Consider the following 12,793-nt stretch of genomic DNA (forward strand, 5'->3'; position numbering starts at 1 on the left):
CCGGGGGCGGCCCTGCAGCACCGGGGCAGGCGCAGGGCGGCGGGCGCAGCCGGGACGCGCACGGTACCGGGGCCCGGGGCGGGGGGGGAGGGTGGCTTGGCCCGGTGAGTGCCGGCCCGGGGGAGGGGGGGGCGCGCCACGTCCTTCCCCTCGGGGGTCCCGCCCGGGTGCGGGGAGGCCGGGCAGCCCCATCCCCCGGCGGCGGCTGCGGGCGCCAGCGAGCCCCGGGCCCGTCCCGCTGCGGCCGGGGGGCTGCACACGGAGGGGGCAGCGCTCCGGGGGCTGCGCTCGGGAGCGGCGGGGGGAAGGTGCTGGCGCTGTGCCCCAGCGGGGGGCTATCTCCATCCCCGACCAGGTCCGTGTCCCCTCCAGTAGCCACCGGAGCGGGTCCCAGCGTGGCCCCCCAGCACCCCGCGGCCAAGGAGCCCTCCGGCCAGGCCCACGGCAGCTCCAGCGGGCCAAGAGCTGTGCTGAGCTCCCCGGGTGGCTTTGGCCAAGGACGGATGCACAGACAGCCGGGATGGGATGGGGACGTGGCCGCCGGTGGCCAGAGTGGTTCTCGGCAGGGTTGGTGGCCAAGGAGTCTGGCCAGGTTGCCCAGAGAGGAAGAGCAAGCTGGTGGGGCTGCAAGGGTGCAGATGGAGCCCCTCCTGCCACTGTTCTCCGTGCCGAGCTTCAACTAGGATCATCTGCAGGTTTGGGATGGCTCCTGGCCCTCGCTGGGTGCCTGCGGGGATGGGACAGGATGGCCAAGGGTGAGGTCAGCTCTAGGGGACACAGGGAGGGGATGGGGGAGGACAGCATCGCCCGCCGGCCAGGCTGGGTGCAGGCATCACCTGCTTGGTTAGCCTGCAGAGGCTGAAATAAGGGGGGCCGCTGATGTTAACGAAGGGAAATGGTGGTTGCTCTTCAGCTTAGTGGCCTGGCTGGAGGGCGAGGGTGCCCGTTAGCCTGGGGGCAGCTGGGCTGCAGCTGCAGCCACCTGCAGGGACAGGGCAGCACTGGGAGCGCAGCGGAGGGTTCATCTCAAACCCACCAAAAGCAGCCTGCCCCAGCGTGGAGGGGATGAGGGACAAAGGGGAGGACATCACCTGCTTCTGGCTTTTGCCCAATACAACCTCCATCGATCAGTGTCTAACAGCTTTTTCCATGTGTCCGGAAACACAATGGCTCTTTCCAACAGAAATCAGCAGCTGCCTCCTCTCACATCACGAGATGCGAGATAAGGGCTGGTGTGTTTTTTTTCTCCTGTAATCGATGCTTTGTTTTGAGATGTTTGGAAATACCTCGCGAGGAAGTTCCTCCTTTTAGAGCAGCACCACAGGGTGCAGACAGCACCGAGGAGGCTGGTGGGGGCTCCTTGTCACACCACACCGTGGGAGGTGATGCAAAACAAGCAGCACCACCATTAAGCAATTTCCTGTCAGCAGGGCCCATCCACACTGGCCGTCTCATCTGAACGAAGCGTCACTGTCACGCTTGCTGCGGGGGACCGAGGGAGATTTGGCATTCTTGGTCATCCTGCAGAGGAGTGGTGACACTTTGCTCTTGTCCTGCAGACGTTGGCAAGGTGATGCCAGCTTGATCCAGAGTCATGTCCAGGTACCTGAAGCACTTCACAGTGGTGGGTGATGACCCCGTGCAGTGGAGCAATGACTATCAGAAATGGGAGGAGGAGGAGGAGGTGGCTGGGGAGAATGGGGAGAAGCAGCCAGATTCGGAGATCAAGCTGGAGCCCGCCAGGAGCCGCATCTCCTTCCAGGACATGATGAAAAAGCTCTTCAGTTCCCACAGGTTTCAGGTGAGGCGGAATGAACCCAGGCTAAAGGGAGATGGGAGTGAGATTTGGCCAAAAGTGCCTGTGACAGCCAAGCTGATGTGGGATGGAGCTGAAGGCGGGCTGGGAGCAGCACCGAGCTCACGAGCTGAGCTGTCCTGTCGGAAACAAGCCGATCGGCAGCAGGTGCAGATGTTTCCTGAGCGGCGACAAGGCTCGGTGCACGCTTCTTGCGGCACCAGCAGAGGCATGTGCACTCCAGAAGACCCCCCCATGCCAAGCAGTGGGAAGTGGTTGGGTTTGGTGGGGAGCCAGGCGGTTTCGTGTGGGTGAGACTTTGCAGAAATAACCCACTAACCAGGGGCTGTGGGGGTGGGAGTCCTAGATGGGAGCAACAGAAAGCTCCATGAAATAAAACCAGCTGAACTGGGGGTGCAGGGCATTGGGGCACATTTAGCTGAAGGTCACATCGGCTCCTCTTGCTGATCTGTCTGTGCTGGGAGGGTGTTCATGTTGGTTCTTCTCTCTGACAGATCCTGGTTGTTTGCTTGGTCATCCTGGATGCCTTGTTGGTTCTGGGGGAATTGCTTATGGACCTGAAAATCATCCATCCGGACAAATATAATATAACCCCAAAGGTAAAATGCAGAGAAATGTCAACACAAAGTGTGATTTCCCTCTCTGATGGTTCAAAGCCTGCTGGGTAGGATGACTGGGCAAGGCAGGACCTGGACCTTCAGCCTTGCTGCGCTGGCACTTGCAGGCATACAAAGGTCTTGCAGGGACTTGTGTGACAGCCCCGCAGCACGGGGGGCCAGCCTGGCCTGGCTCGTGCCAGGCTGTGCAGCAGCTTGGTGTTTCCTTCGGCTGTGGCAGAGCTGAATTGTGTTCTCCACGCTTCTCCTGGTTGTCTTCACCCCTCGTGATCTGGCTTACCTAAAGCCGCTGGCTGCCACACGCTTGCTTTGCTTGTCCTTCAGAGCAGGAGAATCCCTGTAGAGCCAAATCCGACGTGCCCTTGAGCGGTGGAGCTTCTCCAGCCCTGCCCTGCTCATGTGCACACAGGAGGGTTCCCTGGCCCTAAACTTGCACTGTCTTTTTCCAGGTTTTCCATTACCTCTCCCTTTCCATTTTAACCATCTTCCTGGTTGAGGTGGGGTTTAAAGTCTTTGTCTACCGCTGGGAGTTCTTCCACCACAAGTTTGAAGTGCTGGACGGGATCGTCGTCATCGTGTCATTCATCCTCGACGTTGTCCTCATTTTCCGGGAGCATGAGTTTGAAGCTGTTGGGCTCCTGATACTCCTGCGGCTGTGGCGGGTGGCCAGGATTATCAATGGTAGGTGTGCATGGCCAGTCAGGAGCTCTCCCTGGTGCATGGGCTGGATTCACTGACCTTGCCTGAATTATCTGGGATCCTGTCTTTGTCCCCTTCTCAAAGCCAACTGCGAGACCCCAGGGTCTCGCTCTTCCAGTGAACATGGAGTTTCACCCATGCGGTTTTCATTGCTGGAGTGTGGCCTTAATTAGGCTGTAATTTCTTTGGAGCAGCAATAATCTGCTGCTTGTGTTGGTATAATGCGTGGGTGATGGGGGCATGGTAGCCGGCCCGGGCTAGTGGAGATGCCCAGCGTTAGCACAGCAGTATCAGGCATGTTCCCCTAAAAACAACCCATAATCTGTTCTTGCATCCCTCTCTCCTGGAGGGAGATGGCTCCCATCTGAAGTTTGCATTGGAGGATCCTTTAGGCAATGTTTTAACAGGGGAACAGAGTAAAAATCTGCCTTCCTGAATCTACTTCTATAGCAGAGTAGGTTTTACTGCTCTGATATTCTGCTGTGACTCCATCATCTCCTCCAGGGATGCTGCAGAGAATGTCATGATCTCACTCTGGATCTTTCTTGCTTGGATTCAAAGGGTTTGCTATAAAAAGAGGAATACAGAATGTCCCCAAGTCAGTCTTTACTGACTGCTGTGGTAATTGTAGCTGTTGCAAATGGTTGTAAATTCAGACACTTCTGAAGCAAGCGTAGCTGGAAACATTTTCTTTCTTCTTGGGGAAAGAATTTTGGAATTGAAAAAAATGTGGCAATGAGATTATCCCCAATTTTGGTGGATATCCTGCAGTTTTGGTGGGTGCTCTGTGCGTGATGCAGCTCCATGTCTTGTTAGTTGGGATAAAAGGCAAGGATAGCTGGGACCACGTCCATCACCTGCAGCCCCTGGCTGCCATTCTGATGGCAGCAGTGGCCAGGAAGAGGGAAGATACGAGAGCAGCTTGTGGCTCTCTAGTTTGGAGTGAAAGTCAGAGAGAAACTGGATTCATGTGCAGCTGTGTGAGCCACGGGAACTTCAGTGCTGTACAGCAGAAAACCAGTGTTGCATTTACAAGTAAATCTCCTTATTCCTGGGTGCTCCTGGTTTCCCCCCTAAGCTTTTCACCAAACAACGACAAAGGGGACAAAGAAAAGCTGCCCCAAGCCGCGGGTATTGTGTGTCTCACTGAGGCACGGTTCGCTGCCTTCCGTCACTGTTGATTGATAGGGACTGGGTTTCAGGCAGGTGGGGACCGCCTGATGTTATCAATGCAAATAAGCAGCATCGCTGCTTTGTCTCCAGAGAAATGAACCCCCAAACCCCAAGGCTGCTGCCTGCAGCGCTAGAAGCACAGGCACACATCAGTGCCTGCCTTTGTGCACATCGTTCTGCCGGCAGCCGGAGCAGAGCTCTGTCGGGTAGGAAGAACATGATGTTCTCGATGCTCTTGTCAAGCTACACACACACACAAAAAAAAAAAAAAACCAACAAAACCAGTGCGGGAAAAAAAAAAGCCTTTACTGTGAGTGCTGGGTTCACATATAATAACCTAACAATATTTCAGTGGAGAAGTGACACCTCTGCTGTAAGGAGACACTGCGTGCCCTTGCTGCAGCTGCACGAGGTAAAGCCTAAGCCTTATGGACCAGATGATGTGCCCTGTCCTGTTCCACTGGGCTGGAGCGATTGGCCATGGGGGTGGACGAGCCCTGTGCCTGCTGTTAAGAGCAAGGCTCCCGACTACATGAAACTGGTTAAAACACAGCCCCTTGTGACAACAAAGCGGCTGGTTACACCCTTACACCACCCCCAGGCTCTGCCAAGGGAGTGAATTCAAATTCAGGATTTGAATGAGGTCTGACTGATTAATTCAGCTCCAAAGCCAGACTGCCTCTTCTCAGCAGAGTATTGGTATCCAGATCCCTGGGGTGGCTAATTTAAAACCCTCCTCATTAAGAAAAGCACTTGGGAAGGGTGGTTGGAAGAGGACAGAACCAGAGCTCAAGAGGAACACGTTTAACTGCTCAAATACAGAGCCTGTGTACTGTTAACCTCCTGCTCGTGGCCGTCTTGCATTGTAAAACAAATCCACTGTGAATTGTTTCACAGGAATCATTTTATCGGTAAAGACCCGCTCTGAACAACAAGTGTCCAAGCTAAAGCAAGCAAACCTGAAACTTGCGACAAAGGTTGAACAACTGGAACACAGCTGTGTAGAAAAGGTAAGAAAACACTTGTAATTTAAACAAGGTTTACCTGCTGGCTGCCCCCCAGGACAAGCTGGCCTGGGATCCCTTTTGCAAGGTTGCCACTGCCGGCTTAGTTTCCTCATCAGAAAGTTGTGGGGTAAGCTGGGCTGAGGAACCACAAGCCCTGCCGCTCCTGCCTGCGCTTCCCTTAGCTGCCTCTCTTGCCAAGGAACGACAGCTACCTCTGTCCTACTTTAGCCAGGTTGTCCTGTTTTACTGCAGCATGAGATAGATTACAGCAGCGGGAAGATCTGTGAGAACCTGGGAAAGTATTTTAAGGTAAGAGCTATATTAATGATTTGACTTTTGTCTCCTACAGGAACAAGAAATTGAGAGGCTTAACAATATATTAAAGCAGCATGGACTCATCAGTGAGCCAAAATAGGAGGCCGGTTTTCCAAGGTGGGAAGTTTGCCCTGGAGAGTGCGGTGTTGAAATCTATCAGTTTGACCTGAAAGGTTTTCCTGTCTCTCTGCTTTCTCTTGTATAGTGTTGTCTATAAACATTTTCTATTTGACCACACTTTGATTAGATCTTGGGATTGCAAAAATAGTTTTATTGGAAAATTAATCATGCATACTCCCTGTAAACATTGATCTCACAAGACCTTTCTTGTACAGCTGTACAGTCATGCAAAATAATTTAATAAAGACACACTTTTGCAAGCTATACATCCACAAAAGTACCACTTATTTAAAATAATTTCATTTTTCTATGATAATGTTCTTTGTTTGCAACACCCTGTACAAACTTGCAGTTCAAATGAGAAGAACCCAGGCCAAAAAGGTCATTTCTTCTCCACGAGTTGACTGTTCATCATTAGTAAATCTCTTCTTTGCCAACCATTCTTTTCATATTGTTGGTAGTTTCCTCATTTCTGTTGCTGCTTGTGCCACTTTTATTTATATAACATTCACTTCAAAAATACCAACATACCACTCCTTTAGTTGACAACTGAGTCGGCACCAAATAGAGGCAAACATGTGCCGTCTTACGTCAAACAATGCCTTGTTCTCAGCAGCAGATTTGAGTTCTGATACTGCTTTCTCTCATCTCTTCCATTTTAAGTGTTCATTTGCAGCCCACTGGGCTATGAAATTTTTGTTTCCACAGCTCATAAATCAATACAATGAAAGAAATAGAATACGTAAGAACAGATGCAGGTGAGTGGACTGCTGGGGACAGTTAAGACTCCAGAAAAGCCATTAGAAATTCTATACTAAAAGAACCAGGCTGGTGTCTGACACAATGGGAACTTTTCCAGGTATTGGAAGGTCCCTGTGGATAGACTATTTTACAGCTGAAGAGTGAGATTCAGTAAGTGGGAATTTTGAAAGGTGTTGACTGTAGTAGGTGTCTCCAATTGATTTCAGCCACAGTCAGCTGGAAGGGTCATTGAACTTTTCTGAAAGTTTAACTTAACTGGATTTTTAAAGAAAAGTAATTAACGAATGGCTTGGAAAAACAGCTAGCTTATTCATCTACAAAAATAGAGAAAGCAGAGGCCTTATTTAATAGCACGATTACTTTAATTAACAGTTTAGCTCCGCTGTTCACAGATAACGAAGCCTACTTTCCTTTGGAGCTGTACAGTGTCCCTGTGCTCTTCCCTTCCCCTCCTGCCTCCACACTGCTAGGCAGGTAGCTCAGAGTAGCACTGCTTCCGAGCATCCATGGGAGGCTGGTGGCTGTACCTGTGCTGACTGGCCAGCCAGAGCTACCATCTAGTTCATACTGTAACCTTTTTTCCTCTTGGGACAGGTATAACTGGGAACTTTCCACTTTATGTGTGTTTAGGAGTGTGTGTGTGTCTGCCCTAAAGCTTCTGAGAACCCTCACAAGGGCTCACCCCTTCTCTCTTGGCCAATTTTAACGCAGTGCATCTACAACTTAAACTGATGGCCGATCACAGTGACTAGATAAATCTCACTGCTTTAGGAAATGGACTAAAAGGCAGAAATATAGCTTCTTTTTTTTTTTTTTTTAATGCATACTTACCTTAGACAAATGGAAAGAAAAAATCAAAGGGTAACTTGACATTAATGGTGGGCCAAGCTTTATAGCCTGGCTCTGCAGGTGAAGAAATATCAGTGAAAACAACGGAACTTGTTATAGGAATAGTCTTTTCCCTTCCTGAGGGAAGCTGCAATGAAAATACAAATGGTCATTAGCTTCAGTCTTCTCTTTATAGGACACATGTATATTCCTTTGTTTGGCCTGGGTCATGTTTTCAGTTATTTGTAAAAAGTGGTGTTTTCTTTATATGCAGTTCCATGTTTCTTTTCATGGGTGATGTACAGATTTTTATTGAAGTGTGTTTTGGCAAGCTGCCCACTGTTGTGTTTGAGTTGGAACAGAAACTGTTTGGTGTAATACACTCTAATATGAAGTGCTACCTTTATCTAAAGAGATTAACTGCATCTCTGTCACACAGCTGATACCTAAGAAAAACAAGCCATTCTTTTTATCTTAAATCCTGTAATATGATTACATACCTGCTTCAATGTGGTGGTAGTGATTGTAGCTGTAACGTTCACTATTCTGGCTTGTGGATTGACTAGGGATCCATATTTAGTCCACTTCACTTCTATTTCAAGCGATACTGGTATTTGGCATGAGCTCTGAAAAGTGTTACAAATTCTCTCATTGTCTGACTTATAAAGAAGCAACCACATTAATTATTCATCGTATTAAACTAGCAGAATGCCCCCAGAAAGCTTGCTCCAGGAGGTTACCAGAGCAACTACACCATACTTGTGCCCTGGACTGTGCTGCAGCACAGGTGCTCACAGCCTTGGCTCAGGGGTGTCCCTACAGTTCCTCCACAGGTGACAAACTGACTCTGTAACTGCACTTCAGGCAGGACTTTGGCTCTTGGTGATAGTGCTGAGGTGGCTCTTTTTAGGAGGAAGACTTATTTAATAATACCACTGGGATAGTAGAAAATCCTTAACTCTGCCACGGCAGAATTTTGAAGCCTACAATCTTAAATATTTTTAGGTATTTCTTCTTGAACTGTGAAGTTTCTAAATCATTCACTGTTCAGTTGCAAAAGCATGCAAGAAACCTATATACAAGCTGTCATTGAGGGGGTGCTGTCATTCAGCTACTGCCAAGTAGCATTGCCTACTGCCAGCAGCAGGGACTGTGCTGCATCAGCAGGAAAAGGGACTCGTACAGAAAATGCTAAGGCTAAATGTAGTGTTTGGGTCACTCGAGTATACTGTGTCTGTGCTTTAAAGGATTCTTGCTTTCTTACTCTAATCTGGCATAAGAGCACCAAGAAGAAACTCTAATTCTGTTGCTTCACTCTTGATCTTTTCTTTCGTACCTATTTATTTATTTTTTTATCTTTACTATATTTAACTTTATCTGTTACCTATTTAATCTATTTATCTATTACTTTATCTATTGCGCTTCGTCTCATCTGAAGAACAAGACTCTAAACTGTGGCTAGAACTCATTTTGTACCTAACACGCTGTCCTGATCCATAACTGAGGTGCCTGGGCACCAGCTTCATTAAAAGTAAACCCCGTCTTCTACAGCAGGAATGAAACTCCTCATTTCTGAACATTCCAGGAGGACTTCCCTCCAATTTTTTTCTGCATTTATTTTCCCTGTATGTCTGAGAAGCCTAAGCTGATGCTGCAGTACAGGTACAGATCTTGGGAGGGAGGACAGCAAGAGTGAAGGGGTGGTGGTAGTGGTGTAACTTTCACCTGTTCTGAGGTGTGGAGATGAGTTATCGGCACCCAGTCGAGCACATCCTGGGCTTGAGAATTTCCAAATGAGGCCACATATTCAGGGAAGCTCTGTCCCTTCAGTAAATCTAGGAGGGTTTGAGCCAAAGGCTGGCATTTCATAGCTGCTGTAATTCTTCCAGGAAGAAAAAAAAATAAAAAAGGTAAGTTAAAGCAAAATCCATCAGTTTGGCACAGTAGTAATTTCTCCTTGCTCTCATACACTGTACAAGCCTTCTGGCTATAGTTGCTAATTAACACAACCTTTTCAAGAGAAAGACCATTGTTAATTAAATGACATTTTTTATAATTAAATGCTCCACTCCCAATACTCCTACAGATGTATACCTGAACAGATCCTAATGGAAAGGGTTGTCAGAGGATTAAAAACACTAAATAAATAAATAACAAAAAAAGAAATACCTTCTTACCGTAACTTACAGCCTGATATCATGTTATAACCAAATAATATTGGGATTCTGGCTCCCTGTGCTGCCAGACAGTCCTGGCGGGATGTACTTTGCAGAAGGGTAAGTTGACCGTATTTGTTCGTGTTCTGAATGATGCCAGATGTAACACACAGTTAAAGGCAAATTCAATACTTGATACACATCATGAAGAAAGAATCCTTAATCATATCTTTAAAATATATCTGAAAATGCTGTAATAGCTCAAGACTCTTCTTAGATTGTGAAGAGCACTACAGTGTACAATGAAGATCTAAATCTATCTCACTAAAAAATCCCAGGAGATTGCAGTCAGAACTGAGTCATTCGCTCCTTCTAAAACATAGCCAAGAAACCACACTTTTACTTTTGGTAAAGAACAGATAATATTTTATAGATTTGTTTGTGAAGATGGACCAGAACAAGTGCTGCAAACAACATTTCAACAGGGAAAGGATATCCTTGTGGCCGGAAGCCTGCTCTTATAGGCAGTCCAACAACATAACCAGGATTACCACTGAGGGGAACTGGCTTTGTATTGACCTGCAGTGCAAACATACGGTATTAGTTCTTATCCAGTGCTGAAATGTCTGGGAAACACAGAAATATTTCTGTTACTTTAGGATTATTAACCACCTTGAACAATGACAGTAGTAAGGCTGCTTTGTAAGATTGGAACAGTTCTCTAACATTGGGGCAAGCTTTGCTTTCACTGGATGCAGTTGTACAGAGTCACAAGACGAGTCTTCTAAACATGACAAACAGACTTTGGAGGCCTTTACTGTCCGGTTCTGAAATGCTGCCTCATTTGTGTATCCAGGGCAAGTTATATTTTACCTTACTGCTAACAATTGTTCCAATTCAAGTTTAATAAGTTTTGTAATTAAATGTCTTTCAACAAGTCATCTGTAACATCTCTAGCAGTTACCTGAGTAAAGCTGATTTCAAAGCTCTGCTGTATTGAAAGTACTTCTTTGTTAATTACCCCCAAAACAAAAGAAGCAGCTGCTTCTATTATTTCTCCTGTGTCTGTGTATGTAATGTGATAGCTCACCTGAAAATTAAACATTTTAGATATTAATTAGAGCAAATACATAAGAGTATGAAACTAGAAAATAGTTAAAATTATGCAAATGTTGTTTTCTTTCTTCCTTGCTTAAGAAACATTTAACTACATAGTAGAGATATACTATATTCTCTGGAGGCCGGAGCCTCTTCAAAACTGACTTCTTGATACATCTCTTCTGCTCATCTACTTAAGATTAAAAGGTGAGGTGATGTGCACCATGTACGCCTTTGTCTCTGCCATCACTGTGCCTGAAGTCATCTTCTCCCAAGCATAATGCAGATTCTAAACTCATGCTATTATTGTCTGTTATGTCACAGAAACACAGTAATCATAGCAAAGGGTTTCATCCTGTCTCCATGTTACCTTGCATATAGCTATTATTTTGTTGCAAAACACTCTCTTTTATCCCAAAGTCAGTGTTTTTCCTGTCACATTTGCTTTGGAGATGTCACAGTATATGGAAACTGTGCAAGGCCTTTCTCACATCTTTGCAATTTGTGAATCAGAAGTGATTTGATGCATACATGCTTTCCATCAAACATGAGGAGGAAAAGAACTCTCATACGTACCCCATGAACTATATTTATGCATAGTTCATCCGAAATCATAGGGAGCCTGAGGGCATCACTACTATTAAGTAAAGTCCGCATTCCATTCAGAGACTGGACAACTATGGACTGGACAGTAATATTAACCTGAAAAAAACAATGTCATTTCTGAATATTGTGTATAATTATTTCTGGCTTTTTCTGCATTATTATATTTGTGACCCTTCCCGGTTCTGCCCCACAGAAACAGCAGTCAATAATCCTCTGAACAACTACTATGTCACATGTATTGTTACATGTATTGCTGAAGTTCAACAAAAGGTTAAATTTTAAAGTAACTAGACAGTTACTTCCAGAGAGAGAGTTTTATATGAGGGGAATGTATGCAGTATAAACATGTGCAGGTAGCATATTATCTTGGAGTTGTTATGTAGCATTACTGATAGCAAACAGCAAACAATAGCATTTTTTTACTGGAAAGATTATGGATAAAGTCCCTGTTCTGATGAACTCAGTGAAAAACTCCCAGTGACTATAACTAAGAATTTTGCTCCCAGCTCTTCCAACTAAGTTAGACAGATACTTACCATGTGACTTGATTTGGGCACCTAGAGAAGAAGAAAAGCACAAATTCAAACAATAGTAAAGGTTATGACCTATTACAAGTAGCAGTCAAGTAAAGCAGTTAAGGCTTAACTTGCTTTGCCTGTTTATCATTCCAGTAACATTACATTGTGGAAGTGATTGAATATACAGCACAGTATCCAGGTAGCGTGAAAATAACTGCTGCTCTTTGTGGCTAGTAGGCAAAATCTTAAAGTCCAGTTATCTTCCTCTAACAGTAACTGCAAAGATTCTTACTGATTTCCATCAGTTTTCCATCAGGCGTAGCTTTGATTACATTCCCAATAAATACACAACGCATTTAGTAAGTAGTAGATGAATCTAGTGTTTCCCTTGGACACTCTATTTGCAACTCGGAACTAAGAAGAAACACTGGAAAAGTTTACTTGCATCAGAAAGGTGGCCTGAAAAAGGCATCTCAGCATGGCATCAGTGTTACAGTGCATCGTAGCGTTTAACCTACTGAGGGCGTCAGAGAACATGGTTCCTATTGCAGATCTGTGCAAAACCACCTCTAACTACTCAAAGTCTGACAGACTGCTAGTACCCAAAGAAATGAAGAGCTTTTGTTGTCCTGTTCTGACAGTACTGAGTCCACAGTTTCAAGGTCTCAAAACAAATAAGAAGCAAGTACCCTTGTTATACAGCACGTGGCCATGCACACGTGCACAGCTGCCCCACTGAAAAATTTCCATCCAACTTTCATGAGAAGGCAGAAATGTCAGACCGAGGTCATCAATCAGGCCTGCAACATACTCACACAGAGCACCATCTTGTCAAAAGTTTTATTTTTGTGACTTCCCAATGAGTGTTCAATCCACAATCTTCGGGAAGGGACCAAAAACTGGATTCTGACCCTGAAGCAAGTTCTGCAGAATTATGACGGGATACAGAGACCAGTCTGCTCATCTAATGTCACAGCAGAGAACACACTCCTATGAGCTGGAGACCTGAAGGTGATGCAGGTAAAGTCTGTCACACACTGACACACGTTTATATCAACATCCTGAGGTACAGCTCAGC

The 12,793-nt window shown here is 46.3% G+C and overlaps 2 protein-coding genes across 8 annotated transcripts in view; one reads left to right on the top strand and one right to left on the bottom strand.

The window, feature by feature from the left end:
- HVCN1 (hydrogen voltage gated channel 1) lies at positions 1 to 6,011 on the top strand. Of its 3 annotated transcripts, none has more exons than XM_040609290.1 (6): positions 1 to 63; positions 1,560 to 1,801; positions 2,311 to 2,415; positions 2,883 to 3,114; positions 5,203 to 5,315; positions 5,662 to 6,011. In XM_040609290.1, the coding sequence occupies exons 2-6, from the start codon at positions 1,595 to 1,597 to the stop codon at positions 5,725 to 5,727; spliced, it is 723 nt and encodes a 240-aa protein (XP_040465224.1). In that variant the 5' UTR covers positions 1 to 63; positions 1,560 to 1,594; the 3' UTR covers positions 5,728 to 6,011. The 3 variants fall into 3 exon arrangements, with proteins under 3 accessions (XP_040465224.1, XP_040465230.1, XP_040465214.1); XM_040609296.1 differs by lacking the exon at positions 1 to 63 and adding an exon at positions 294 to 695; XM_040609280.1 differs by lacking the exon at positions 1 to 63 and having other exon boundaries at positions 791 to 1,801.
- TCTN1 (tectonic family member 1) overlaps positions 5,878 to 12,793 on the bottom strand; it is a 15,614-nt gene continuing 8,698 nt past the window's right edge. For 2 of the 5 annotated variants that reach the window (XM_040609235.1, XM_040609243.1), the window contains 8 exons: positions 11,734 to 11,754; positions 11,168 to 11,293; positions 10,458 to 10,583; positions 9,990 to 10,072; positions 9,515 to 9,655; positions 9,063 to 9,219; positions 7,838 to 7,963; positions 5,878 to 7,485 (listed from right to left, as the gene is read on the bottom strand). In XM_040609235.1, coding sequence (XP_040465169.1) covers positions 7,342 to 7,485; positions 7,838 to 7,963; positions 9,063 to 9,219; positions 9,515 to 9,655; positions 9,990 to 10,072; positions 10,458 to 10,583; positions 11,168 to 11,293; positions 11,734 to 11,754 — 924 coding nt within the window. In that variant the 3' untranslated portion in view covers positions 5,878 to 7,341. The remainder of the gene's footprint in view (positions 7,486 to 7,837; positions 7,964 to 9,062; positions 9,220 to 9,514; positions 9,656 to 9,989; positions 10,073 to 10,457; positions 10,584 to 11,167; positions 11,294 to 11,733; positions 11,755 to 12,793) is intronic. The other 3 variants (XM_040609260.1, XM_040609251.1, XM_040609270.1) reach the window with 3 other exon arrangements.

This window comes from Falco naumanni, chromosome 1, assembly GCF_017639655.2.
Source record: "Falco naumanni isolate bFalNau1 chromosome 1, bFalNau1.pat, whole genome shotgun sequence".
Lineage (NCBI taxonomy): Eukaryota > Metazoa > Chordata > Aves > Falconiformes > Falconidae > Falco > Falco naumanni.